At 46.9% G+C, this 26,033-nt stretch overlaps 1 protein-coding gene across 1 annotated transcript in view; it reads right to left on the bottom strand.

Annotated features, from left to right (window-relative positions):
• Positions 1–1,296: 1,296 nt before the first annotated feature.
• Positions 1,297–26,033, bottom strand: part of LOC119951674 (retinal guanylyl cyclase 2-like) — a 94,862-nt gene continuing 70,125 nt past the window's right edge. Inside the window, exons 15-20 of the mRNA XM_038774878.1 lie at positions 21,722–21,896; positions 21,046–21,144; positions 12,299–12,393; positions 12,098–12,183; positions 11,890–11,974; positions 1,297–1,680 (exon numbers count right to left, since the gene is read on the bottom strand). Of these exons, the coding sequence (XP_038630806.1) occupies positions 1,675–1,680; positions 11,890–11,974; positions 12,098–12,183; positions 12,299–12,393; positions 21,046–21,144; positions 21,722–21,896 (546 nt within the window). The 3' untranslated portion in view covers positions 1,297–1,674. The remainder of the gene's footprint in view (positions 1,681–11,889; positions 11,975–12,097; positions 12,184–12,298; positions 12,394–21,045; positions 21,145–21,721; positions 21,897–26,033) is intronic.

Consider the following 26,033-nt stretch of genomic DNA (forward strand, 5'->3'; position numbering starts at 1 on the left):
TAAAAGGTTGTGGGGTGGGGAAGAGAACTAATGCTGATTATTAATGTTTTAAAAACTATTATGCAGCTTTCAGCCAAAACAGGGTGGAGGTTAGCACTGCTATAATACCTGAAGATGTACAATGCCACAGGTGGTGACAGAGTGATAATGTCGCTGGAGTAGTAATTCAGAGGCCCAGGCTAATGCTCTGGGGTTATGGGTTCAAAATCCCCCCATTGCAGCTGGTTTAATTTCAATTCAATTAGCAAATCTGGAAAATGACGGTGAACGTGACAACTGTTATTAATTGTGGAAAAACCCATTAGGTTCACAAATGTCCTTGAGGGAAGGAAATTTGCCATCCTTACCCATTCTGGCCAATGTGTGACTCCTGACCCACAGCAATGTGGTTGACCCTAAACTATTCTCTCAAATGGCCTAGTAAGGCAGCTTAGTTCAAGGAAAATTAGGGATGGGCATCAAATGCTGGCCTTGCCAACGACACCACATCCCATGAAAAAGTAAAGAAAAGAACCCACAAAGTACCACCTAAATTCAGCATCTACACTATAATGCAACATTTTCCTGGCTGTAGATGCCAGAGCAATATAATTTATGCAAATTGCATTCAGTATAATAATATCTTGAATTGGTACATAATATGTACCAGAGGAAGGTTCTCCTTCCCTTTGCTATACATAGTGGAATGGTATTGATGGATCTGAATCAGATGCTACCAATAGCAATGAAAGGAAACCTTCCCTCTATTGTTGTGAAATGAGAACATATATACATCAGACAATCTTTTACTGTATTTGTGTAGTTTTGTGCATGTTTAGGGCGTGCTGTACTAACATAGTTTCAGACATTACGTTTACAAAGTTAATCTTCAGTAATGAAATACAGTGGGGCGGCTCGTGCACAGTGGTTAGCACTGCTGCCACATGGCGCCGAGGACCCAGGTTTGAACCCTGCCCCGGGTCACTGTCAGTGTGGAGTTTGCACATTCTCCCCGTGTCTGCATGGGTCTCACCCCCACAACCCAAAGATGTGCATGCTCGGTGGATTGGCCACACTAAATTGCCCCTTAATTGGAAAAAACAATTGGGAACTTTACTTTTTAAAAGTAAAGAAATACAGCACAAATGCCTTGAGAAAAGCAATTCGTTCTGTTGGTTGATGTTTCAATAACTTCCTAACAGATAAAGTTCGACCACGTGTGCTGAAAGAGTCTTAGGTCTTCTGAAGTCTTGAGATTCAATCTCAAAATATCTCTGCTAAGTGTTGGATTTAAAAAAAAAAATTAATGAGTTCAGATTTTACTCTTTAATTTTTAATGGGTTAAGTTTGATTAAGATTTTACTCTTTAATTTTTAATGGGTTAAGATTTTACTCTTGAAATATTCAGCAGCTAAATTACTAAAATTCATTGCAATGTTGATGGCCATCAAATTGAGTTATGAACTTTCCTCCAAGATTACTTTTAATAATCTACCTCTGGTTTATCTGCTGCAATGGTCCTAATGCCGCTAAAAATAACCTTTTGCAATGTCCTTGTTAAACAGATGTTAGCCTCTTAATCAGAGGATGAGGGATTAAGGTTGCCATCTGTGAAGCTATTATAGTTCCCCTTGCTGCGGGAGCTGTGCTGTCGCACCATGTCTTCTTCATAAACAGATCTTTGTCCTTTGGGTGTCAAGGCTGCAAATAAAAGTAAAAACATGGATTAAAAGTGAAACTTACAATCCATTAGTTTGACCAATATTCTACTGTAATCAATTCTCTTTATTTTCTCAGGTTTGGCATCGGGCTTTCCTCAAGAATATTGATAGCCTTGAAGTTTGTTCTGCAAATTTAACAATAGTAAGAAAGAACCTGCATCCTTTTTGCGAACTCAAGATGTTCCAATTGTTTTACAGCCAATCAAGCACGTTTTAAGTGCTGCAATGTAGGAAATGTGCCAGCTAATTTGTGAGTAACAAGATAAGAAAAAGCAATAACATGTCTGAGGAAATATTTAGGCTGAGAGATAGTATTTTGGCCAGAAGATGGGAGAACTCCCTCCTCTTCTTCAAACTGAACTTCGACGTTCACCTGACAGGGCAAATGGGGCATCTACGATCAAATGGAGCAATCAGATTTCATCTGAAAGATAACCCCTCGACTGTGCAATACTCAAGAATTGCACTGAAGTGTTATTTGGGAGTATGTGTTCAAGTTTCTGGATTGGGACTTGAATCCTCTGTCTTCTTTTTTTTCAGATACAAGAGCCACAGTATATGGAAATATTGGATAAAAATGCTGAGGTAGAAATTGGATTGCATAGTAAGTGTTTTATGAGTGTAAAACAGGCATAATGCGGGTTTATTTTGGGGTTCAACATCCTCTGCCCAATTTACAAAGATACTTGATTAATGTGGGATATTGTTCCATAGCATTGAGTATTAACAGGTTATGTGACTGAATTATGGTCCTAACAGATGTAACATAACCTCACCTCTTGCGTAGCTGCAGTCCATGGATAATGATTAGGAACAGGAATCCTGGCTGGCTTCCTCTCCCCCTCTCCTCCATTATGTCATGTGAATCCTACCACAACCATGACTGAGGTCAGCAAACGCAGCACAAATTAGGGATCAAAACTAGGAACTCCTCAGTCTGTGTGGCTCAGTACCGTAAAGCACTGGGATTATTACTCTTTTTCACTCCTGAGAGCAATCAGAAAGGATGGTTCCATGGGCCCTTCAGTTTGACGTAAATTTACAATAGCACACATGTATATATTTTTTGGGTTTCCTCCGGGTGCACGGATTTCCTCCCACAGTCCAAAGATGTGCAGATTAGGTGGATTGGCCATGCTAAATTGCCCCAAAGCGTCCTAACGTTGGGTGGGGTTACAGGGATAGGCATTGGGATTGGGCCGAGGTAGAGTACTCTTTCGCAGGATCAGTACAGACTTGATAGGCCAAATGGACTCCTTCTGTACTATATGGATTCTATGATGTTACTTTCTACAATAAATGCACCCTAGTTTCAAAAAAATCCACCCTTTAATTCTCTTCCTGATAGGAAAAGACACCCCTCATTAACAATTTCTAATAACTTAATCAAGCTAGCCCCTTTTTTGGTTAGGCAATCAGATAATTGGGAAATGATATCAACCCACTTGTCAATCTCCCTGTTCTCTGGCATGGTTTAGGGCTTGTTATGTTAATCCTTAGTCTCTTTTCATTGATGCTTTTGCAGAGTGGACATTCTCCCAAAGGGATGTATTTGGTGGGATATTCCGTTCCCCGACGCCCATTTTGTAATCGGTGATCGGGCGGAGAATTCCTTTTGACGGCAAAATCGGGGGCGGCACCTGTTTGACGCAGGTTTTGCATGCTCCGCCCCCTCTGAAACGGCATCATTGTGTCGCGTGCCGCATGCCGTTGGGACGGCCTCAGTGTGGCATCTGAAGGTCCTCACCCGATGCGCCGCCCCTATAGACTGACTGCGGGCTGGCCAGGGGGTGTCCAGGGGGGGCACTATCTGGCAGGTCAGGTCCACGCCATGTTGTATGGCGTAACCGCTGCAGGTGACGCCGTTTTGGAGGGGCGGAGCATGCGCAACCTGTATAAAACAGGCCGCCCCCGATTCAGTCGTAAAAATGGATTCTCCGCCCAATTGCCGATTACAAATTTGGCTTCGGGAAACGGAGAAACCAACCCGCCATATCTGCTGCCTCCACTAGGGAAAGTGTCTCTGCTGCCAATGTACTTTTTACCACTCTTCTTATCTTTTTAATTTCCCTTGGCAAAGGGCAACATTTCCCTTTCACCCCCAGGAGGAAAAGTTATAAATCGTCCACTCTCAAAAAGCCATCACTGGGATTAGCATAAGATGTGTCACTATAAGCAATCAGTTTCAGTTGTCTAATATCACCTAAAGATGGGAATTTCAAAACACAATTCTCCAATTTTAATCTTGCCAATGTTTTGTTTGCTTAAACAATTCCTTCAACTTCGGGTTTGTTCATTTGAGTGTTTTGTTCTAAAACATCAAAACTGGCAACTTGTGTGTCTAGCTAATCAATTCAGCTGCCCAATTAAACTTCAGAGTTCCTTTTCTTTCCATTTCAGAAGCCGCCCGCCGTATCTTTTTGTGAGGTCCTACCATGAGCAATCGCTATGGGATTAATGTTCTCCAAGTCAGGTTACGAGGTAGAGTAACATGCGGACCACTCTGTCCGATTTCTAACCCAATGTATTTGAATGCACCAGAGGCCTGACTCCAGTCTTGAACTCGGTTCTAAGTATGTTAATAACAATATTTCCAAAGCCTGAACTTCAGAAAGACATTGACTGGAAGTCATCCCAGTGCATCAAAGATCCTTATCTTTTTATTTTTATTCATATTTTCTTTCCCTTTCCACCACCCATTCCCCTCTGGTTTATTCGTCTGTGTGTGTGTATGTGTCTGTGTATATGTATGTGTCTGTGTGTGTGTATAGTGAGTGGGTCAAGTTAGGAAGGGGGGGGAGGTTGGGAATGGGGTAGTCGATAGTAATTTTCTGCCCATTTAATTAAAATACTGTATATAATAACAGGTTGCTTGTGATTTATAGTTACAAAGCTGGTGACTGTAGTTTATTGGCTCAACCAAAGATCTCGGGTATTTTAATAAAATCTAATTTCACCTGCGTTGCGACTTCGGGTCAAGTGGGGCTGGAATTGACCTCACACTATCCCAGGGTGTCATGACACTATCCATTTATGAGATAGGACTTCTTATCCCTCACGGTAGCATGGTGGTTAGCATCAATGCTTCACAGCTCCAGGGTCCCAGGTTCGATTCCCGGCTGGGTCACTGTCTGTGTGGAGTCTGCACGTCCTCCCCGTGTGTGCGTGGGTTTCCTCCGGGTGCTCCGGTTTCCTCCCACAGTCCAAAGATGTGCGGGTTAGGTGGATTGGCCATGCTAAATTGCCCGTAGTGTAAGGTTAATGGGGGGATTGTTGGGTTGCGGGTTACGTGGGTTTAAGTGGGGTGATCATGGCTCGGCACAACATTGAGGGCCGAAGGGCCTGTTCTGTGCTGTACTGTTCTACTGTTCTATGGTTCTATCCCTTAACAGGGACCTCCCTGTACACCCCAAAGTCTTTCCAACTGTGCAGTTCTTGTTCTTTGTCATCTTTATTTAATTTATCGTCTCATTTGTAGGAAGCTACTTAGATCTCTCAAGCAAATGGGCTTCTGTTCCTTGTGGCATTCTTAGTCTGAACCATATTCTTTGACCTTGTAAAGCTGTGCCCTCTATCCTACCTTATATGTCGTTTTGGACTGTTACTGCTTGATCTGCCCCTCCTATTGTGAGATGTTCTTTCAACAGTTTCTGATCTCTTCCTATGGGCACATTCACTATCAGACCTACTGTCCGAACTGACACTCTGTTCTCTCCATTTTTGTATTTCATGTTCCCAATCCATGGGCCCAACCTCCTTCCTTTTATCTTTAACGTTCAACCAGCTTTTATATTTTCTGGTGGCCATTCCTGCTCTACCAATGATAGTTGCATCCTTGCATTGACGGGCCCCTTCTGGCAAGTATGTCACTTTAGTGGCAACCTTTGGCATTTGTTCTTTAGGACAAATAGCCTCAACCAATTGATCAGAATTACTTTGTCCCTCTTCAGACACCTTGGCCAGGATTCTCCGAGCCCGCGCCGGGTTGGCGAATCGGTGGGGGGGCGCGAGAATACTGCCACGCCAGTCCGACGCCGGGCCACCGATTCTACGGCAACTGCATGGTCGCTGCGGCACGGTCAAGGGCTGCTGAAAGCGGCCCCCACGGCGATTCTCCACGCTCGACGGGCTGTGTGCCTGCCGAGTCCACCGGCGTAGTTTACATATGGTCCCACCCAGCGGGACCCCGGCGTTCTGGCTGCGGGGGCCGTCCTGGTGGATGGGCGGGGGATCCGACTCCGGGGTGGGCCTCCATGTTGGCCAGGCCTGCAATCGGGCGCTACCGATCGGCAGGCACGCTCATTCCGTGGGGGCCTACGCTATGTTGTCCGGGGGCCGGCGCAGAGACGGCAACCATGCGCATGCGTTGAGGGTAGAGACGGCCGTGGCGCCCAAGAGCTGACCCGTGGCGCCCTTTCGTGGACCTGCGCTGGCTGTGTAGGGCCGGCTTTCGGCGCCGGAGGAGCACACAGTACTCCAGTGCCATTCTCGCCCCCGAGGAAGGGGAGAATGACTGGGCCTGGTAGCCCGTGGACGCCGGCGTCACTCGTGCCAGTTTTGGCGCCGGCATCAACGCTTGGCCGGGATTTTGGAGAATCCTGTCCCATGTCAATTTCCATGATCTGGTCCTCCTAATTCAGTGAAATATGTGTATGAGTGCAGGCGGGATTGTCTGACCCCCCCCACTGGGGAGGTGGGGCCATGAATCCCGCCCCAACGCTGGCTGTCGTATCCTCCGGTGCCGTTCTTCGGGCAGGGGCTGGACTCACAACACACAGGTTGGGGGCTGTTGGCAGCGACCTCCTGGTGATTCTCCGGGCCCCGATGTGCCGAGCGGCCATCCGTTGTTGGCCAGTCCCGCAACGTGGGTTACGCATGGTCCCACGCAGCGGGACCTGGCAGGTAAGTCGGCTGGGGCGGTCCTCGGGAGGGGGGGGGGGGGGGCACAGGGGGTATCCGACCCTGGGCGGGCCCACTGTGGCCTGGCCCACGATCGGGGTCCACCGATCTGTGGGTGGACCTGTTCCGTGGGGGCACTTCTTCCTTCAGTGCCGGGCCCCTATAGGGCTCCACCATGGCTGGCGGGGAGAAGAGAACCCCTCGCGCATGCGCCAAAATACGACGGCCGGTCTGCGCATGCGCGGAATCACCCTGGCGGTTCCTCGCATGCGCGAGATCACGACGACCGTTCCGCGCATGTGCAAACTCGTGGAGTCCCTTCGGCGCCTCTCCGGTGTCCACCTAACCCCCTAGACAGGTGAGAATTCCTCACCTTGGGTCCCGTTGGCACCAGAGTCATTGGCGCCGGTTTATCCGCCGACGTGGGGACTTAGTCCACGGAAGGAAGAATCCCGGTCCATTCCTCAGCACTTCCAATATTTTGGAATCTGCAAACTTGCAATCTGTGTCCACTAATCTTGTTTACTAATCTTGTGTAACCAAAAGGACTGGTTTCCATGCTCCAAAATGATTGTTTTACCATTTGTATCTACAACATTTCCTGTACCTTTCTACTCATTAATTCCATCTTCAGTATGCCATGTCTCCCTCTTTGAAAGATTTTCGATAGCAGTACATTGTGCTTCAAAGCTCTCCAATTCTTACTGAGATTTCTATTTGAGGAATTCTCTCCTGCCCGCGTGCAGTACATTCAATTGCTCAGAAAAGGTAGGGCTAATTGTAGTCCCCTCCAAAGCTGGAGGATGATCATTCACGATTGAAAGAATTTGGGGATTTTTCCCAAAAAACAACTGTTATGGACCTTACTATGGCCCCTTACAATCTGTAGTGAATTCTTTGCTTGGATGGCCCATATAAAATTGAAGTTAATTTACGATTTGGCCTATCTGCCAAAATTGTATGAAACGTTTTTTCTATCACAACATGATTTCTCTCGCACACCCTGTTACTAAATGTGATTTCTGCAGCTGTATTCATTCATAACTATTATGTTCATATTCTCAACACATATCCCAAAATTCATCGTTAGCAAATCGTCCCACTCCATTATCAGTGAGGGATTTTGCTGTTGTCCCCAGTTCGGTCCCGATCCATTTTTCCATTATCTGTTGCACAGTTATTTTTTCTTTACTGCATATAATCATCGTCTGAGTAAATCTCGTTGCCAAGTGTAAAATGAAAATATTTTTTTTTATCCCACACCTCAAGATCCAAAGCCACAACTTTATTAAAATTTGTCGTTAAAGGCAGACTCACTAGGGGTCGCAATGGTGTACTTCTATTCTTACACATATCACATCTATCACTTACTTGTTCTATATAGAACATAGAACATAGAACAGTACAGCACAGAACAGGCCCTTCGGCCCTCAATGTTGTGCCGAGCAATTATCACCCTACTTAAACCCACATACCCGTAACCCAACAATCCCCCCATTAACCTTACACTACGGGCAATTTAGAATGGCCAATCCACCTAACCCGCACATCTTTGGACTGTGGGAGGAAACCGGAGCACCCGGAGGAAACCCACGCACACACGGGGAGGATGTGCAGACTCCACACAGACAGTGACCCAGCCGGGAACCGAACCTGGGACCCTGGAGCTGTGAAGCATTGATGCTAACCACCATGCTACCGTGAGGCCCCACCATATTTTGAATATATTTCGGATATTCTTCATCTCTTATACCCATATCCCTGAGTAAAATTTTTAATCTTTGGGAAGATGGATGGACAAATTGCTGGTGCAGCTTTAACACAATTAACTTTTTGTTTTGCAGACTCCTGGGTCTCTGATCCTCATAGTACTTCCTTACTATCTTTACAAGAAAAATTAGGATTCATTAACGGAATACAATAGTGTCCAGATTGTGTAAAATGTAAGTCCACAGTTTTTGCAAATATGATTACCATGACATTTTCCATGTCAGGTTTCATGTGTGCTTTCTTCAATAGTGACGATATTTACTGGATACGACATCCATGCTAATGAAATGCTTCCTTGTGGTGATTTTACAAGGAATCACCATTCATTTCAGTGATTTAAGGGTATGATCATCTCCAAATCTGAAACTCATGGAACTTCCAAATTACTTAACCCTGTTCTGGTCTTTATCACTTAAGAGTCCAAGTAACATTTTAACCAGTGCATTCTACGTCCTGTAGACTAGAGTACTCCTCCTGTCTAATACGGCATAATTGAAGGACTGTGATCAACACATTCATCGCTGGACTGACACCTCTCGTTACTGAGACAATGCCCTCTTTTTGGTCAATATCTCCCTCTTCTTCTTCAGAGTCTTCTGTCTCGTGTTTGGTTTCAAACACCCTATTATAGCTCTTTAGACAGTTTTTGCAAAATGAAATTTCAAATCACACCTAAAACACCGATTGCGACACCCTGGGCATTTCTGGGATTGATTTTTTTGTTGGAATTTTCCAACTCATTCCTCCTGCCATCATTGTTAAAGAAGTTTCTGTCTTCTGTTCAAAATCTTCTTTTGGATTGACGCTTACAGCCTGTTTCCAGACCACCTTTCCATCCCTTTAACATTGAGCCTCCCCTAGTCTGTCTTATTGCCAACGTCCCATTTGTGTCATGAAGGTTACCAGAAGGGAATGTTTGCCAAGGAAGCTTTTTAAGATCCTCTGACATTTGTTCCAACAGTGTAAACACTGTAAATTCTATGAGTCTATAATCTTGCAATGCATTTTACTGATTAGCAGCAACCATCCTCTGCTACCATTGGTTACCACTGAAAGTAGTTGATGCTAAAACATTGAATATACGCAAGAGGCGGCTAGATGCAGCACTTGGGAAGAATGGGATCAAAGGTTATGGAGAGAAAGCAGGATTAGGCTAATGAGTTGAATGATCAGCCAAGATCGTGATAAATAGCGGAGCAGGCTTGAAGGGCCAAAAGAACTCCTCCTGCTCCTATCTTCTATGTATCTATGTAAGCTCCACTGGTATCACTATAATAAGATCTAAAAAGCAAGTCTTGACCTCTTCAACTCCAATTTTATTAGAATCATAGAATGTACAGTGCAGAAGGAGGCCATTCGGCCATCGAGTCTGCACCGGCCCTTGGAGAGAGTACCCTATTTAAGCCCATGCTCAGTGATTAAAGGCAAGAACAGGGCAGCACGGTGGCACAGTGGGTTAGCATTGCTGCCTCACGGCACTGAGGTCCCGGGTTCGATCCCAACTCTGGGTCACTGTCCGTGTGGAGTTTGCACATTCTCCCCGTGTTTGTGTGGATTTCGCCCCCACAACCCAAAGATGTGCCGGGTAGGTGAATTGGCCACGCTAAATTGCCCCTTAATTGGAAAAAAATTTGGGTACTCTAAATTTATTTAAAAAATAAAAAATTAAAGGCAAGAACGGTGACTAAATTTGTCTCCAATTGCACAACGTTGTTTCCTCGAACTCCCATTGCCCCACAATGCTTTTTGTGCTTTATTAAACCACAACTGCTGTAGGATTGCTCTAAAATGCTAGACATCAGTCTGAACATTATAAACATTACTAAAATACATATTCTGGAATCAATTTTAAAATATTACTATAATGATGAAAAGTTACATGTTTTAAAGGACACAAGGGCAAAGAACGAGATGGAGTGCTTCAGGATAATTCCGGAATGTAGGATGACCAACTGTCTGGGTTGCAATGGAATGCTTGGGTTTTTGGGTTAGACAATTATTAACAGTCACTATTTAATCCAGATATTAATACCTAGAAATTGATGTTGATCCATATAATCGGATAAACATATAACACGTTCATTTTTTTTGTCTACGACAGCAGCATTAACCATTGAGAATAAAGAGTGGAAAAACAATACCTTGGGCCGATGTTTACCTCTGATAGTGAGAATTCTCAGAAATCAGAGATGCAGTCAGTTCTAATTACAAGAGGAAAACATCGCACAATACATGGTTTTCCACTGTTACTTACTCCGGAGCATGAACTAAAATGGCAGAATTGACGTAAAAGGGGGTGATTTTAGCCTGGCCAGCAGGAATGGAACATAGAAATTAGGAACAGGAGTATGCCATTCAGCACTTCAAACCTGCTCCACCATTCAATTTCCCCTCTGCCTCTTATAATCCTTAACTCCCTTGCCTGTCAAAAATCTGCTAACTCTGCCTTGATTAAATTCAATGACCCGGCCACCACTGCTTCCTGGAAAGAGAATTCCACAGACTTACAACCCTCTTGAAAGAAAATGAATTCTCCTCATCTTCATCTTAAACAAGAGACCTCGTATTCTTGAACTGTGTCCCTTTGTTCTAATCTTTCCCACAATTGAAAGCACCCTCCGAATATTTACAGTATGCAGTACTCTCAGGATCGTGCATGCTTCGATAAGATCACATCTCATTAAACTCCAGTAGGTATAGGACCAAATTGTTCAACCTTTCTTCATGAGATAAGCCGCTCATCCGTGGAATGAGTTGAGTGAACCTTCGCTGTACTGCTAATAATACAATAATTTCAAAAAAGGAGACTAAAACTGTACACAGTATTCCAGATATTAGGCACGATCCAACGGCCACGCTGCTCCAGAAAATCAGCTCGCCACAGCGCAGCATGGCCGATGAAAGCTAGGAGACCCCGCTCCCGAGATCTACCGGCTCGCCACGCTTCACGAGATCCAATGCGATCTCGCGAGATGTTTCGATGTAAATCTGCCCACAAATCAATAAAATAGTGTAGGCCACAAATGAATGACAAAGGGATTTGAGCTCTTCCTGCCTCAGCTGCCCAACTCATCTACCTAAAATACAGTCTTCATTCAAATTCACCCTCCTCCACACTCCCCCCTCGCTCGCCCCCCCCCCCCCCCCCCCTCCCCCCCCCCCCCCCCCTCCTCCCTCAAATTACAACCAACAGGAAGTGCTTTTGGTGAATGAGTAAGATCAATTTTAGGAAAATATTTATTTTGATAAGGTTGAGGTAAACAGATAAAGCCGCCATAGTCCCAGATGACCATAGGCTGCTTTCCCCTTTGCGGGGAGGAGTTGACTGGTGGGGATTTAATCTGAGGATCAGGCGAGGGGCAAGTTTGAGAAGCAACCTCAGCCGGTACAGGAATTGAACCCACGCTGCTGGCCTCGCTCTGCAGCACAAACCAGCTGTCTAGCCAACTGAGCTAATCTTCAAGTAAATGGAACAGTGTGCAAGGCACAGAATATTAAACATTTATCTGCACAGCATTACCTGGGCACTTCCTTTCTGCAGTTTTTCTGCTTTCATTTTTTTGTACATTGCCATTTCTTCCATTTGCAAACCATGAGTAGTTTGTCTGTGGGAGTAAAAAGAAGTGAATACGAGCGTTTTTTGATGAGAATGGGAAAGACAGCCACAATTGATGGCAATATTTCGTTCACCCACACCTCACTTGTAAAGGTTTGATTACTTTGCTTACCCTGGCTTCAATTCTGGAGGTTTCGGTAATGGTTTGGTAAAGCCATCTTTCCCTAACAGCCAATAGGTCTCCTCAAAGCCTTGGCCCTGACAAAATTAAGGAGAATGACAACGTAGCAATTTTATTTTCTGTAACAATGAACGCAAAACTGCGGCAGCTCTTACTAACGAGGCTAAATCAGGGGAATGGGTTGGTACCTACCATCAGGTCAGTCCTTTCCCTGGGCTCCACCTTATAGCCTTCATTCAGACTTAAAAGGATTTTAACAGTGGTGTGGTTGACATGAATGCGATAAGCTGCAAAAATAGGTTACAAAATTCAGAGGCATGTGATACTGTTTTGGTGCATTACAATCAGTTGCAGTGCCCTAATCTATGCTATCCCACTGCCCAGAACCACAATCAGGTGGCCCATCACACAAAGTCACATGGGCACCATTGTAAGCAATGTATGTGGGAGCATAAAATTACAAAACCATGTTAATGATTAAGTGACTGGGAAAAACTGTGGGAAATGGATTTCAATGGAGGGAAATGTGAGGTCTTCCTGTTTGAACTTAAAAGGATCGAACAAGGGTGCTTTCTAAAGTGTGAAAAAGCAGAAAGAGTGGAGGCCCAAAGACATTTTGGGGGTTTAGGTATGTTTGATCATTAAAGTGTAATGAACGGGTACAGAATATAAGAGAGCTCATGGAATGCTTGCTTTCAGATCTACAGAGCGAGCACATAAGGGGTAGGAGCTGGTTAGGTCATACCCTGGAGTACTGTGAGCAGTTAAGGACACCATGGGTGCGATTTATCAGACTTGTTGCGCCCGACTTGGTGATGTGACAAGGCTGGTGAATCACGTGAGAGGCCTCTTGCAAGATTCGCGATCCCTGAGACGTCTTGTGAGATTCATCTGAACATCGCGAGATGTCGTGATCTTGGACTTGCCCGTGCTGGGTGAGATTCAGATCAACATAATTAAATAAGCCGCACGGCTCATTTAAATGTGTCTGTGCCGGATTCTCCTGGCACCCAGGAACTAACGGCCTCCCCAGCGAGGCCTGTACTAGGTACCGTTTAGTACTGGCCCACACCCACTTGGATCAGGCCTAATGCATGGCACTTGGGGAGGTTTCCCAGGCTATGGGTGACCCTTGGGGGCTCGAGGACACAGCAGAGTGGTCCCCTGGCTCTCCCAATGGCAGCCAGGCACCTTGGCACTGCCAGCACAGGAGATGGTGCTGACAATGCGTGGTACCCAATCAAGCACTGAATGGGTGGTCCAGTCGCAGAGGGGGACCAGGCACAGTGCCAGAGGGACATGACCAAGGCAGTGAAGGACATGACTCACTCGTTGAGGGACATGTCCCAGTCTCAGTGCTCCGTAGCTAACGGCATTGAGGCCCTCAATTGAGACAAGAACGGGCCTCCAGGACTGGCAGCGTCAGATGATGGTGGAGGCTCCAGAGCTCACTCTGGCCTCACCTCCATCCCTTGGAGTGATAGCCTGGGGGACATCGAGCACTCTGAGGGAGGAGGAAGTGATGGGGCTCATGCCACTGCCTCTTGCAGGGAGGTAATGGAACACCTCAGTGCTTCTGAATCTCCTCCACATGACACTGGCACATCTAATGGGCAGGACAGGGTGGCATCCCGTCACCTGTGACATTCGAAAGTCAGCTGGGCCTATCCGAGACCATACCCTCCAGAGAACTATCGCCAAGGAACCAAAGGTCAGAAGGTGAGAAATGCAGGAGGATGTCTCCACGCCTAATGTGCTGTCTGGAGTCACACTTAGAAGGAGCGGTAGGTCACATAAAATAAGAAAGTTAGACACCAGTTCAGTTGGCATAGGTGGAGTATATAGATTAGAGGTAGGGGTCAGGGTACAACAATTGTAAATAGTCACTATTAAACGCCTTTTCACCAACATTCCGACTTGTCTCAATCCTCGGTCTGAGCTCATCTCACAGCGAATCGTCATCATCCTCCGTTCCATGGACAAGACCCACTGATACTGCCTGCCCAGGGCCAAGTCCCTGTGGTGATGCTGGTTGGACCCTAGGAAGAGAGAGGGGAAGTTGGGGGGGGGGGGAGATTTCATAGAATTTACAGTGCAGAAGGAGGCCATTCGGCCCATCGAGTCTGCACCGGCTCTTGGAAAGAGCAGCCTACCCAAGCCCACACCTCTACCCCATCCCCATACACCAGTAACCACACCCAACACGAAGGGCAATTTTGGACACTAAGGGCAATTTAGCATGGCCAATCCACCTCCCTAGCACATATTTGGACTGTGGGAGGAAACCGGAGTACTTGGAGGAAACCCACGCAGACACGGGGAGAATGTGCAGACTACGCACAGACAGTGACCCAAGCCGGGAATCGAACCTGGGACCCTGGAGCTGTGAAGCAATTGTGCTATCCACTATGCTACCGTGCTGGAGCAAAGGGTGGAGGGACGGGGAGGATGTGAGCGGCTATGGGAAAGTGGGCACCATTTGGAGGTGGGGGGGGGGGTTAGGGAGACTATTTGGGGGGGGGGGGGGGAGACAGGGTGTCGCAGTTGCCAGTGGCCAGGCCTCCTAGCATGCAAATTGGGATGTGATTAAGTTCTCCCATGTGGCCGGCCCTGGAGTGGCCCTGGGCGCCCTGCCAGCTCAGGCTCCACGCGCTGATCTACCTGGTTGTCTTCCTCATTGTCCTCATCAGAGGAGGCCTGGTTTCTTCCTCCTCCTCCAACACAACCCCCTTCTGCTGCATGTGTTATGAAGGATGCAGCAGGCCACCTCAATGTTGGAGAATTGCATGGGGCTATACTGGAGAGCCCCAGCAGAGTGGCCAGCACCGGAGTCCCATTTTTAGCACGCCGATGCACCGCTCGGTTATGCTCCTGGTTGTAGCCTGGGCTTCATTGTAACGGTTCTCCACCTCAGTCCGGACAGGTTTCGTGAGCCACGACCACCGTGGATAACCCTTGTCGCCTAGGAGCAAACCCCTCACCCAAGGGAGTGCCTCGAATGTGCTGGAAACCGACGTGTGCACCAGGATGTCCGAGTCGTGCATGCTGCGCGGGTGGCAGATGTAGGCGTGCATGATGTGCAGCTGGTGGTCGCACACCAACTGCATATTCAGGGAGTGCAATTTATGAAGGACACATTTCCGATGAGTGGTTCCCAAAGGGGGACATGTGCCCCGTCTATCAACCCCTGGATCTGGGGCATGTTAGCGATGGCGGTGAATCCCACTGCCCAGGCAACCTGGAGGCTTGGTCCAGACTGCAGGTGATATATCTCTGCCGCCCGGGCAAATAGGGCACCCATGACAGCATGGATGCACCTGTGAACGGTGGTGCATGGTTACCCTGGATTGGCAGAGTTATTGGTGCCACAGAAGATCTGGCAGGTCTTCGATGACAAGCGTGATGGTATACACATGCCGAGGTGCGGCCCCTCCCTCGCACCTCCTCCTCCTCGGCCTGTTGGATGGCCAGCTCTCCAGGCTCAATGGCTGCCCCCTGCTCTTTTTTTGGCAGGCTCCCCTTGTGCAGGGTACTCCCCGAGCACGTCCTGTGCCTCCAGCCTCCGTGCATTCGCTACAGCAGCGGCAGCCAGATATACAGCGAGAATTACTGGCTGTAATCCAAATTCCATCTTCATGACGGGGGGAAAAGAGAAGACATGTCAGCAAGATGACTATCCCCTTGCACATCCTGAACCAACATGCTAATAATAATAATAATCTTTTAGTGTCACAAGTATGCTGACATTGACACCGCAATGAAGTTACTGTGCAAAGCCCTGAGTCGTCACATTCCGGCGCCTGTTCAAGTACACTGAGGGAGAATTCAGAATTCTCAGCCAATACGGGAATTGAACCCGCGCTGCTGGCCTTATTCTGCATCACAAACCAGCTGTCTAGCCGAGTGAGCTAAACCAGCCCTATTTAGGCTACATGGTGACCTTGAGTTGCAGTTCAGCTCAGCCCTCCACATGTCCCCACAAACCCACCCGACCCCTCAGCCGTTGCCCCGATATGTTGCCTTCCACACTGAAACCCTGTCCCCATCGGTGGGTGGCCCCAGCGAGCCTCTATCCTCACCACCAGTCCTTGGCAACAGGGGTACCGGTGGCTGCTGCAACCAGTGTTCCCCGATGGCCTCTACAGCCCCTGTCCAGTTTGCCCAGTGGGTCTGCTGTGGGTGTCTCCATTGGTTGTGCTGTTGTGTTATCCCAACAGCAGGTTGGGATGTGTGGTGGAGAGGGTCACCGTGTGCCATCACCTCCCCCATGCTTTGAGGCTTGTGCGTGGGCCGGTCTTACAGATGGAGGTGGGGCAGGGAAGTGTGCATCTGCTGGGAGCAGAGCTGCAGTGTGGTGTGGGTCCTGGGTGTGACACACAGGTTGTGACAACTGGTGCTGGGGCAGGAGTAGGGGCACAGTGGGCAGGCAAGGCTTGGCAACAGCTGGTGGTCCTGAGGGTTGGGCTCACTGATAGTATCACTGGTGAGGCCTCTGTTTTTATACAGAGAATGTGCCTGGGAGGGTGCCAAAGGCCACAGTGTATGTGTCCTTTGTTTGGGGTGAACTCTGCTATTCCCCTCCTTTCCCTACAGTGGGGCTGCGCTTCTGATGAGAGCACTGATCGTCGGGAAATGCGCAGCTCAACGTGCTTTCTTTGGGACTTTGTTCCCATTATATTAAATCGTGCCTTCAGAACTTGTTGGTTGAATTGCGCCCCACTATCTTTAAGAAGGAAATATGGAGGGAATGCAGTGTCGGTTTACCAGAAATATGTCTGCACTTCAAGGATAATGTTACGCGGTGAAGGTCCCCAAGCTGGCTTGCATTTCCTGGCGTTCAGAAGGTTCGTGGGTGATTTGATTCACATTTTCTGTTGTAGATGGAGAAACTATTTGCTCTGGTTGGGGAGTCTAGGACTAGAGAACATTGTCTAAATATTAGAGCCAGACTTTTCAGGAGTGAAATTAGGAAACACTTCGATACACAAAGAGTGGTAATTAATGGAGGTGACAGGCATTGGCCTGCAGGCTGTAGAAGCCCGCCACATATTATCACCAATTAGGCACGTAATTGGTCAGCAGCAGGCCTTCGCCCAGGATCAAGAACCCCGGGGATGGGGGAGCATGAGGGCGAAAGAATCACCTGCTCTCGATTGCTTAACAGCATCACCCAGGAGGCTGCTGCAAGTTGTACATCCAGTCGGGTCCTCGGATCATCATGGACTGAGACACAGGTGACTGGTGGCAGGAGGTTTGGGGGCTTTAGGGGAAGGAGAAGGCCATTGTCTGCAAAGACAAGGGTGGTTCTCAGTAGCCCACTCTTTTCCAACCTTTGAGTAGGCATTGAACGAGGGACACCTCCCCTTCTCCAAATTCACCCCCCCCCCCCCCACTCCAGAGTAGGAAGGGTCAAGATGGTGTTCCTGCCCAGAATCAACTGAGGATCTTAAATAGCCTCGAAGGTACTTATCCCGCTGCTGCTTGTATTCAACCACCATGGAGTGGAGAATATGCCTTGTGGGCAACTCACCAAGTAAACATTGACGGGTATGTCTGCAGCATGGGGCCATAATCCTACTTGGGCAGCCTCTGTCCAACAGAGAGAACTTGTGTCCTTAAAACTAAACCTCCCTGGCTGGCCCCAGTGATCCTGACTTACTTACCTTCATTCTAATCTCTGGCGATGCTCTTCAATCTGGACCTATTCAGTACCAGCAGTGGGCACCTCTTCTGATGGCATGGTGGCCAGCTCTCAGAGGCAGGCTATCTGCCTGGGCAACATCTAGGACCTCCACCGCCAACCTGAAAAGTACTGATCGGTGTTAAATTGGGTTGGGGGCCCAGAATGGCCATGGTGGGGTTGCCACCAGCTCTCTAGCCAACGGGCAGGCCCACCACCCTGAGCATGAAATTCACTCCAACGTCTGCTGGTTTTAGGCTTGGGAACTTCTTACAGCTCACTCACACACCAGGTAGTGTAGCTACCCAGTTCAATAATTCAAATGATTTTACATTAGTGGACACATTTTGCACCCCAGGCAGCCAGATGGCACTTTGCAGCATGAAAGATAATTTCTAAAAGAGCAATTTATTTTTAATGAACTCTCCCCACCCTCTGTGCCTGTGTTACATGCTCCCTGTTTCTTCCTGAGGGAGATAGCATTGCTTCTGCTCCTCGCCATTGTTTCAGTAGAGAGCAGGAGAAAGCAGATAAATGAGGTGGAGACAGCATAGAGCATGAAACAATTCAAATGCCTGGGAGAGATAGTGAAATGCCGAGAATTACTGGCATAGTCAAAACTCAAACCATGTAGAAGTGTTTAAGATGAACTTTGAGGGCAGCACGGTGGCCTAGTGGTTAGCACAACCGCCTCACGGCGCTGAGGTCCCAGGTTCGATCCCGGCTCTGGGTCACTGTCCGTGTGGAGTTTGCACATTCTCCCCGTGTCTGCGTGGGTTTCGCCCCCACAACCCAAAAATGTGCAGAGTAGGTGGATTGGCCACGCTAAATTGCCCCTTAATTGGAAAAAATACTTGGGTAATCTAAATTTTTTTAAAAAAGAAGGTCAATGTTAGGGTTCTCCCGGAGGTGGCAGCCGTTCATCAACTTTCTCAGGGAAAATGAAAATGTCAGCCAATGCAGTATTCCAAGGGGAGCGGATTGTTGTTGTATGGTTGAGGTGCGTGAAGGATTGGGCTGTGGGCGAAATGATTATTTTACCATGTTGATGTCATTGTTTATGTTACTGTTATAAAAAATTTCAAATACCTTAATAAAATATTATTTTAAAAACCACAACCCAAAAATGGTTTCGCCCCCACAACCCAAAAATGTGCAGAGTAGGTGGATTGGCCACGCTAAATTGCCCCTTAATTGGAAAAAATAATTGGGTAATCTAAATTTATTTTAAAAAAAAAGATGAACTTTGAGACAGGAGACTCCACCAAAATGAGGGAGCGTTGGTGGGTTTTTGTTAACAAATAAATGCGGGAACCTAAAGAACATATTCCATAGCAACTTTTGGGATTAAGGTTGTCGGGCAAGATTGATATAATATTACAGGTTACCATATAATCCAACATGTATCTTTTGGGTGGAATTCTTCCAAGACCCTGCTGGCGGGTTCAATAGAGGATGGGCCCGGCCCGAATCTTCTCCCCAAGCCCAATTGCCTGCAATGCCAGTGGGAAAACACATCAGTCCAAAACATGTCTGCAACAACGTGACGTGCAGGTGTCAGGACTCACCTGAATAATGCCTGGGGCTGCGCCAGCAACCCTGGACAGGGGACAACACTGCAGAGGGTGAGGGGGAACATCTCCAGGTGAATCTTCCAGATTCAGTGTGCTCAACCTTCCAACCTCAGAATGTTCCTGGAGATCCATCTTCGTTCTCAGGAGGTCCATCTTCCAGCCTCAGAATGTTCCTGGAGATCCATCTTCGTTCTCAGGAGGTCCATCTTCCAGCCTCAGAATGTTCCTGGAGATCCATCTTTGTTCTCAGGAGGTCCATCATCCAGCCTCAGAATGTTCCTGGAGATCCATCTTCGTTCTCAGGAGGTCCATCTTCCAGCCTCAGAATGCTCTCGGAAATCTATTTTCATTTTCAGGAGGCCCACCTTCTTCAATAGTGAGTCAGTGATGTTGGGCGCCTTTTCAATATGGTACTCAGATACAATGGCAGAATATTCGCCATCCAGATCTGCCCCACCACGAAAAAAGGTCCAAAACGTTTGCACAATTAAGGAAGTCAGGGCCGGAAGGTCGAGGGTGAATTTCTCTGACCCACCAGCCCCGTTTTCCAGCATTGCGCAACCCCAGCAGGATCCTCTGTTCCTGCAGCTGGCCAATGGGGTTTCCTTTTGTGCCCATCCACAGGCATGGGAGCACTGCTGGTGAAGCGGAGGATCTCGCCAACGGAGAATCCTGCAGATGGTGTATTTTCCCGCTGGGTTCTGCAGCCACTACGAGACTTAATCACAGATGGGAGAATTCAACCCTCTGTCTAACAGGAGTTTGTAGCAACCTGCGGGTGTGACTGTCATTCTGGGGTATGGTGACTATCCTTTCATGCAACATACACTGGGGGATTCTCCGTCAGCGGGATCCTCCGCTTCGCTAACAGCGCACCCATGTCCGCGGGTTTCCCGACATGAAACCCCATTGGTCGGCTGCCGAACAGAGGATCCCGTTGCTGGCGGGGTGCACCGCGCCGGAAAACGGGGCTGGCTGAACGGAGAATCCCACCCAAGAGATTTGTGGCAGGATTCTCTCGTCCTTCAGCCCATGTTTCTCGGCGGCGCACGTTCGTTGATGGCGTGATTCTCTACGCCCGCCGTTTGTCAATGAGATTCCCTATTGAAGCCGCCCATCTCCATCAGGAAACCCATGGGCAGAGCTGCTGGCTGGAGCAGGAAATATCAACGGCCGGAGAATTCCAGCCTTTATTTTTGCACAACAACAACCAACACATTGGACTGGATTCTCCATCGGCGGGATTCTCCATTGCGCCGGCAGTGCACCCACACCCGTGGGTTTCCTGACGGTGTGGGGTGGCCACAATGGGAAATCCCATAGGCAGGTGTCAGGAACAGCGAATCCCATTGCCGGTGATGTTGCGCGCCCAGTAAAACGCGGATGGCGGGCTGTAGAATCCCATCCCCTGACTTTCACAGTATATAATATATTGCACATAAACTGGGACAAGAAATTTAAATGTAATCCCATGGGACGGGATGTTCCCAGAGGCAGTGTGCAATATACAGTGCTGCATTGCAAGAACATCCCGTATGATCTCAAACCTCCCTTTCTATTTGCATCTTTCCTTTCTGAACTATGAAATGTCCCTGCACAGCAGGGTCTCAACCTGTGCTTCTATACATACAATATTGCCTGAATTACACTGAGACCTAGTCGATGATCTGAAGTTGGTTACTCACGTCGCCCTGTGGATTCCATGCGTGAGGCTGTAGTGACGGTATCTCCGAACAGACAGTACCGTGGCATGGTAAGACCCACAACTCCCGCAACAGATGGTCCTACAAAAATCAATATATCTTGTAATCTTCTATAGAGGCAGTGAAAGTAAAAGTTATGGTTTCAATGTTTGGCCATACAGGTGGAAAAGGTCTTGAGAACATATTGTCAGTTATCACCCACTCCTTAACTGTAGGCCCCAGTTCATCTTCTGGGATTGTTCCAGCACATCACCAGCCCTCTGCTACCCCATCCAATGAACTATCTTCGCACATGTAACAATGGATATTGCAAATCGTTCAATCATGCAGAGTATCCTCACTGCATTAGTTGAGATGCGTTATCTCAGCCTACAGGCCAAGGATCAAAAATTGACCAAGTTTCCTACTCCTGGTAGAGTAACAAATGGGCCTTTGGTTCAACCTCTTGTTCAAAAGTCTTTGTAATGCCCCTGGATTTTAGAAAGTACCAGTACGCATGGTCTTTTCTATAGGCCAAATCCACATATTCCACAAGATTAGTTATATAAACTGATTGCTGCTTTTTGCAACAACAGAGGTGTGAAATATACAAAGATATCTTAGTTTTTATTTTTAAGTCTTTACCAGACACACAATGATTCAACAGCGAGTGCCTTACCTGAGTGCAGACCTATCCTTATTCTAACGGGCACATCTGGCATGTGTCTCATTTTAAAGGTGCCTACAGCACTCAGGATATCCAGCGACATGTTTGCAATCTCGGCTGCATGCCTGTTACCATTCCTTGTTGGGAGGCCAGAGGCAACCATGTAAGCATCCCCAATAGTCTCCACCTATGTGTCAGACAAGCACAAACACATTAATGTAATTCTGATCACATACCCTCCAATTGTAGCCTTTGCAGTGAAATGTCTGCAGTTAAGTGACAAAGTTGAAAGAAAAAAAGACTTGCACTTTTGATAACCACAGGACTTCTTGAAGTTCTTTACAGTCAATTAAATGCTTTTTAAACTGTAGGGGAGACGATGGCGTAGTGGCATTGTCACTGAGCTAGTAACCCAGAAACGCAGGGCAATGCAACGGAGGACCAGGGTTCCAATCCCTATACAGCAGATGATGAAATTTGAATTCAAGAAACGAAAAGTGGAATTAAAAGTCTAATGATGATCGTGAAACCATTACCGATTGTCATAAAACCCCAACTGGTTTACTAGTGTCCTCTAGGGCAGGCAATCTGCCATTCTTACCTGGTCTGGTCTACATGTGACTCCAGGTCCACAGGAATGTGGCTGACTCTTAAAGTGCCCTCTGAACTGGCCTCGCGAGCAACTGGGGATGGGAAAGAAATGCTGGCCCAGCCAGTGACACCCACATCCCATGAACGAATAAAAAATTGCAGCCAATTTGCATACAGCAAACTCCTACACCCAGCAATGTGATAATGACCAGATAAACTTTATTATGTATTGTTGATTGAGGGATTAACATTGGTCAGACGGGAATAATTTATTTGTTTGTCTTCAAAATATGGCGTGAAATCTTTTGCACCCATCGGAGCAGGCAGATGGAGCCTCTGTTCAACATCTCGTCCAAAGTTTGAAAAGATAATTGACTCAATCCAATTTTCTGTAATTTTCCTGGATTGATAGGGGACATATTTTGGCAACAAAGTATTGCTAAAGCTACCCTGAAAATAGCATCCAGTAGATGCATGAGGTGATTCTTTAGAACGTTGTAAGGTTTTGGCTGGTGGCATGACTGAGAACAGGAACACCACTGTATTTTACACTCAAAGAAGAAGCTCGTCCACTCTCTTTATAGGAAGCTTCTCCTTGATGATAATGATGTCTTCTCTGCAGTAGAATTTCCCCAAAGTATACTTAATTCCCCTGAAAGCCACTATGTCTAGTTGAGCCCAGCAGTTCTATTATACAAATAAGTCAGCCAAGAAATAGACAAAACCTTCTCAATGGGGCGAGGTGAGTTTATACATATGTAAGGGCAGTCTTCAGGCTCTCGACACATAAGAACACAAGAAACAGCATAAGTGGTAGGAGCAATGCTGGACCATTTAGCCCTTTGAGCCTGTGAAGCAGCCATTATTCGGCTAGAGTTCCTGTAGCATTCTTTAACTTCTACACGTTATTCCATATGGTCTGTCAACTCAAACAGCTTCCAGGAACTGAAAGAGTAGGTTTGGGGAAAATATAACTTTTGTATTTGGTTTTATATGGTTTTGAAACAATCAGGTTTAAAATAGAAGATGTTCACTCTTCAGTCAGATATAAAATGGAAACCAAGCATAAAAAAATGAAAGAATTCACTTTTCTAGCTGGAGAATCAGGTTTAATATTGTGAATGTGCATTCGAGGTGCAATTACTGGAGTTCTTCAGTGACTATAATTTGAATTGCGGGAGAGGATGGCATTTTGTTTCAGGATTGTTGAACAAATAGCGTTCAGTTGTGTATTATGCTTCAGGGTTGACATCATTGTCACAAGCAAAGAAACCATTATTGCTTTGATGCACATGGATGTCAAGAGCATGAGTAGAACTCATTTGCAATCTCACTCTCTGGGAAGCTAGAACCTGCACTACCCATTGCCTCTAAGCTTACCGCAGTCCACTCCTGGCTCCTACCACTCTATGCTACCTATTAACGTAAACAGAGTGCCCATATCAGAATTGGTGGCTGCAAATGTGAGATTAAGTAACAGTGTTTGATCATCATCTGTCTTTTCCTCCTTGTTTACTTCCCCTTCCTGTATTATTGCCGGGCCAGGCTACAATTCCCGTCAATCTGAAAAGGGAAAGGCAGAAGGGTAGAGGTACAGTGTTGGGAGGCTGGAGCAAGAGCACCATGCTTACAATAAGGGCACCTTGGATTCAGAAGAGATTATGGGATGAGAGTTAAGTTAGACATGAGGAAGAGCATAAGGTTATCTTTGATTGTTTCAGCCCCGCTGGCCACGGTCTCAATCATGGCCATTCCGACGATGCGGAGCAACATCCCATCCATTGGGGCCAAGACACGCAGCCATGCCTGTTCCCCACCTTAGATGCTGCTGTGTCACCTTGTCCCGCAAGAGACAGGGAAGTGTGTCAGTCAGTTCTGTGCACTGTGTTTGGGTGATGGGCCTGTCATGGTTGAATAGCTGGCAGATTGTGCAAACTGAAATGAGGCTTATAGCTTATATGAGGTATTTAAACCACTTTTGTCACCTCCTCCAAGTTCTTGGCATTGACCTGACTGGCTAATCGCTCCCATTAACTTCTCAGAGTGTGTCTGGAGGGCATCCTGACTCCCTGTGGAAATGTAACCTCTTTTCCCTGTTGATCTCCTGCAATAAGGCCTCCAGTACTTTGCTGGCGAACCTTGGAACACACTCCCTGATCTTGTACTGTTTGTGTCTTTTCCAGAGCAGAGCCACTTGTGCAATGAATTCCTAACTATTCCAGTCTCTCTTCAGACCTGCTAGTGTGTTCTAAGTGGCGCGATTGTGTACCCTTTGCACAGATATCCAGCCATCTATCAGTCCGACCAGCACTGGCTGCATGTTGCAGCTGTATATGTGAGAAGGAAGTGAAAAGTTTATCCATTTTTGGATCCTATCAAATTTTTTGAACTTCAATTATAGAGAGGGAATCACAAACCAGGATTATTTTTATTAGAACTGAGAGGATTAAGAGGAGATCTGATCGAGATATCCAAAATTATGTGGGGGCATTGATAATGTTAATTGTACAAAAACAATTTCCACTGGTTGATGAATGCTAACTAGATGGCATAAATCACCAAAGGAATGATGGGACATGTTAGGAGAGAGGAGGGCTAATTTTGTTTGTCACTGACAGTCTATCTTGTTAGTAAGGTTATCCAAAGTCATGTACCATTGAGATATTAAAATGCAGAAACAAATCTAATGATGATGTAGAATTGGGCAATAAATTGGTCAACATGTGTAAATGATATAGTGTAACCAATAGTCATAAAGGAATGTAAGTGATTGCGCTAGCTTTGTCAAATTGCATTATTTCTTATTAAACTATTTCTTCCTCTCCGGTGTTTTTTTCACACCATAATATAAATTTACCATATTGTAAACTCCCCATTCCTGCGACATGATGGTCCAGCAGTGGTCAATTGGGTTGTACAATAGATGAATGTTTGACTTCCGGTGGCGGCCATGGAGAAGTAGGTTGCACATTTGATAGCTGCCGCCTCTAACGGACTTTTGGATCTTTTTCCCCTGGTTTTGTTCCGATTTTATGGGATAAATCAGTGAAGAGTGAGACAGTAAGGAGAAATCCCCCTCCAGTGTATGGAGAATTGGACCAGAAGTAGCCGGGTGAGATGACAAAGTCCTACAAGGGAGACGTAAGCAGAGCTTATAACACGGGACAGCATGGCGGAGAGCAAGGGCTGCGGGAGACGGCACAGTGGTCGACGGAGCAGCTGGTGAGGTTTTTCGAGGATTGCTTCGCCAAGCTGAAGAAGGACAAGCTGGACCCGATTAAGGCTTCGATTGATCAAGTGGTTCAGAATCAGGAAACCCACGGGAGAGCGATCCAGGAGGTCGAACAAAAGTTGTCCGAGCACGAGGAGTATATAACCGTGCTGGAAAGCAAGGTAGGGATAATTGAACGACCACCAGAAAAGAATGCAGGAGAAGCTGGACAATAAGTCCAGGAGGCAGAATGTCAGAATTGTCGGCCTCCCTGAAGGCAGTGAGGGATCGGATGCGAGGGCTTATGTAACGGACATGTTGGAGAAGTTGATGGGGGCTGGGGCGTTCCCTCGGCCCCTGGAATTTGACAGAGCACACAGAGCCCTCGCGAGGAAGCTCAGAGCGAACGAGCCGCCGAGGGCCATGGTGGTACGTTTTCACTGTTTCATGGACAAGGAACATGTTTTGCAGTGGGCCAAGAAAGAATGGAGCAGCAAGTGGGAGAACTGTGAGTTGTGCATC

Source organism: Scyliorhinus canicula, chromosome 17 (assembly GCF_902713615.1).
Source record: "Scyliorhinus canicula chromosome 17, sScyCan1.1, whole genome shotgun sequence".
NCBI lineage: Eukaryota > Metazoa > Chordata > Chondrichthyes > Carcharhiniformes > Scyliorhinidae > Scyliorhinus > Scyliorhinus canicula.